We start from the raw sequence: 2,607 nt of genomic DNA on the forward strand, positions 1-2,607 counted from the left end.
TGACAGAGACACAACCGCAATCGCCGCCCGGGCACTCCGTGGCCAGGTGGCCCCACCTGCTGGCCGTTTCCTCCTCAGGCAGCAGGACTGGGACACAGCCGCTGTAGCTGCCCAGTGACGCACGGCAGGTGGCCGCACCTGCTGGCCATTCACTTGTCGGGCAGCATGACAGGGACACAGCCGCAGTCGCCACTTATGCACTCGCTCGCCAGCTTGCCCCACCTGCAGGCCGTTCCCTCATCAGGCAGCAAGAGGGGGACACAGCCGCAGTCGCCGCCCAGGAACTCGCTCGCCAGGTGGCCCCACCTGCTGGCCATTCCCACGTCGGGCAGCATGACAGGGACACAGCCGCAGTCGCCGACCGGGAACCTATTCACCAGGTGGCCCCACCTGCCGGCCATTCCCTCGTTGGGCAGGATGACAGGGACACTGCCGCAGTCGCCGCCTGGGCACCCGCTTGCCAGGTTGCCCCACTTGCTGTCCGTTTCCTCCTCGGGCAGCATGAGAGGGACACAGCTGCAGTCGCTGCCTGTGCACTTTTCGTCAGGTTGCCCCACTTGCTGGCAGTTCCCAATCTGGCAGCATTACGGAGGCACAGCCGCAGTCGCCGCCCAGGCACTTGCTCCTTGGTGACCCTCCTGCTGGCCGTTCCCCCGTCGAGCAGCATGACAGGGACACTGCGGCAGTCGCCGCTCGAGCACTCGATCGCCAGGTGGCCTCACCTGCTGGCCATTCCACGTCGGGCAGCATGACAGGGACACAGCCGCAGTCGCCGACCGCGAACCCATTCACCAGGTGGCCCCACCTGCTGGCCATTCCCTCGTCGGGCAGTATGACAGGGACACAGCCGCAGACGCTACCTGGGCACTCGATCGCCAGGTTCCCCACCTGCTGTCCGTTCCCTCGTCTCGCAGTATGACGGGGACACAGCCACAGTCGCCTCCCTGGCACTCGCTCTGCAGGTGGCCACACCTGCTGGCCGTTGCTTCATCAGGCAGCATGACAGGGACACAGTCGCACACGCCGCCTGAGCATGCGCTCGACAGGTTGCCATACCTGCTGGCCATTCGCTCGTCGGGCAGCATGACATGGACACAGCCGCAGTCGCCACTTATGCACTCGCTCGCCAGCTTGCCCCACCTGCTGGCCGTTCTCTCATCAGGCAGCAAGAGGGGGACACAGCCGCAGTCGCCGCCCAGGAACTCGCTCGCCAGGTGGCCCCACCTGCTGGCCATTCCGTCGTCGGGCAGCATGACAGGGACACAGCCGCAGTCGCCGACCGGGAACCTATTCACCAGGTGGCCCCACCTGCCGGCCATTCCCTCGTAGGGCAGGATGACAGGGACACTGCCGCTGTCGCCGACCGGGAGCCCATTCACCAGGTTGCCCCATCTGCTGGCCATTATCTCGTCATGCAGTATGACAGGGCCATAGTCGCAGACGCCGCCTGGGCACTCGCTCGCCAGGTGGCCACACCTGCTGGCCGTTCCCTCATCAGGCAGCATGACAGGGACACAGCCGCAGTCGCCGCTTATGCACACGCTCGCCAGGTTACCCCACCTGCTGGCCATTCCCTCGTCACGCAGTAAGACAGGGACACAGTCGCAGACGCTGCCTGGGCACTCGATCTCCAGGTTCCCCACCTGCTGTCCGTTCCCTCGTCTCGCAGTATCACTGTGGCAGTCGCCTCCCTGGCACTCGCTATGCTGGTGGCCACACCTACTGGCCGTTCATGCATCACGCCGCATGACAGGGACACAGCCGCAGTCGTTGCCAGGGCACTCGGTCGCCAGGAGGCCCCACCTGCTGGCTGTTACCGCATCAGGCAGCATGACAAACACAGCCGCAGTCACCGCCCAGGCACTCGCACGCCAGGTTGCTCCACTTGCTGGCTGTTATCTCGTCCGACAGCATTACGGGGACACAGTCACCACACGGGCAATCGCTCCCCAGTTGGCCCCACCTGCTGGACGTTCCCTCGTCTGGCAGTACGACGGGGAAACAGCCACAGTCGCCTCCCTGGCACTCGTTCGGTAGGTGGGCACACCTGCTGGCCATTCCCTTCGTTGCGCAGCATGACAGGGACACAGTCGCAAACGCCGCTTGTGCACTCGCTCGACAGGTTTCCACACCGGCTGGCCATTGCCACATCAGGCAGCATGACAGGGACACAGCTGCAGTTGCCACGAGGGCACTGGCTCACGAGGTGACCCTACCTGCTGGCCATTCCCTCGTCGGGCAGCATGACAGGGACACAGCCGCAGTCGCCGACCGGGAACACGTCCACCAGTGGGCCCCACCTGCTGGCCATTCCCTTCGTCGCGCAGCATGGCAGGGACACAGTCGCAGACGCCGCTTGGGCACTCGATCGCCAGGTTCCCCACCTGCTGGCCATTGTCTCGTCAAGCAGCATGACAGGGACACAGCCGATATCGCCGCCCGCGCACTCGCTCGCCAGGTGGCCCCACCTGTGGCCGGTTCCTCCTCAGGCAGCAGGACTGGTACACAGCCGAAGTCGCTGCCTGGCCACGCTCGTCAGGTGGCCGCACCTGCTGGCCGTTCCCTCGTCGGGCAGCAGGAGAGGGACACAGCGGCAGTCGCCGACCA

General features: G+C 65.5%; 1 protein-coding gene across 1 annotated transcript; it reads right to left on the bottom strand.

The window, feature by feature from the left end:
* Window positions 1-543: 543 nt before the first annotated feature.
* LOC126233891 (uncharacterized) lies at window positions 544-2,058 on the bottom strand. Its single transcript, XM_049942892.1, has 3 exons — window positions 1,840-2,058; window positions 889-1,706; window positions 544-805 (listed from the first exon to the last, which is right to left on the bottom strand). Exons 1-3 carry the CDS (start codon window positions 2,056-2,058, stop codon window positions 544-546), a joined length of 1,299 nt encoding a protein of 432 aa, XP_049798849.1.
* Between the last annotated feature and the right edge of the window lie 549 nt (window positions 2,059-2,607).

The sequence above is a fragment of the Schistocerca nitens genome, chromosome 1 (genome assembly GCF_023898315.1).
Source record: "Schistocerca nitens isolate TAMUIC-IGC-003100 chromosome 1, iqSchNite1.1, whole genome shotgun sequence".
NCBI lineage: Eukaryota > Metazoa > Arthropoda > Insecta > Orthoptera > Acrididae > Schistocerca > Schistocerca nitens.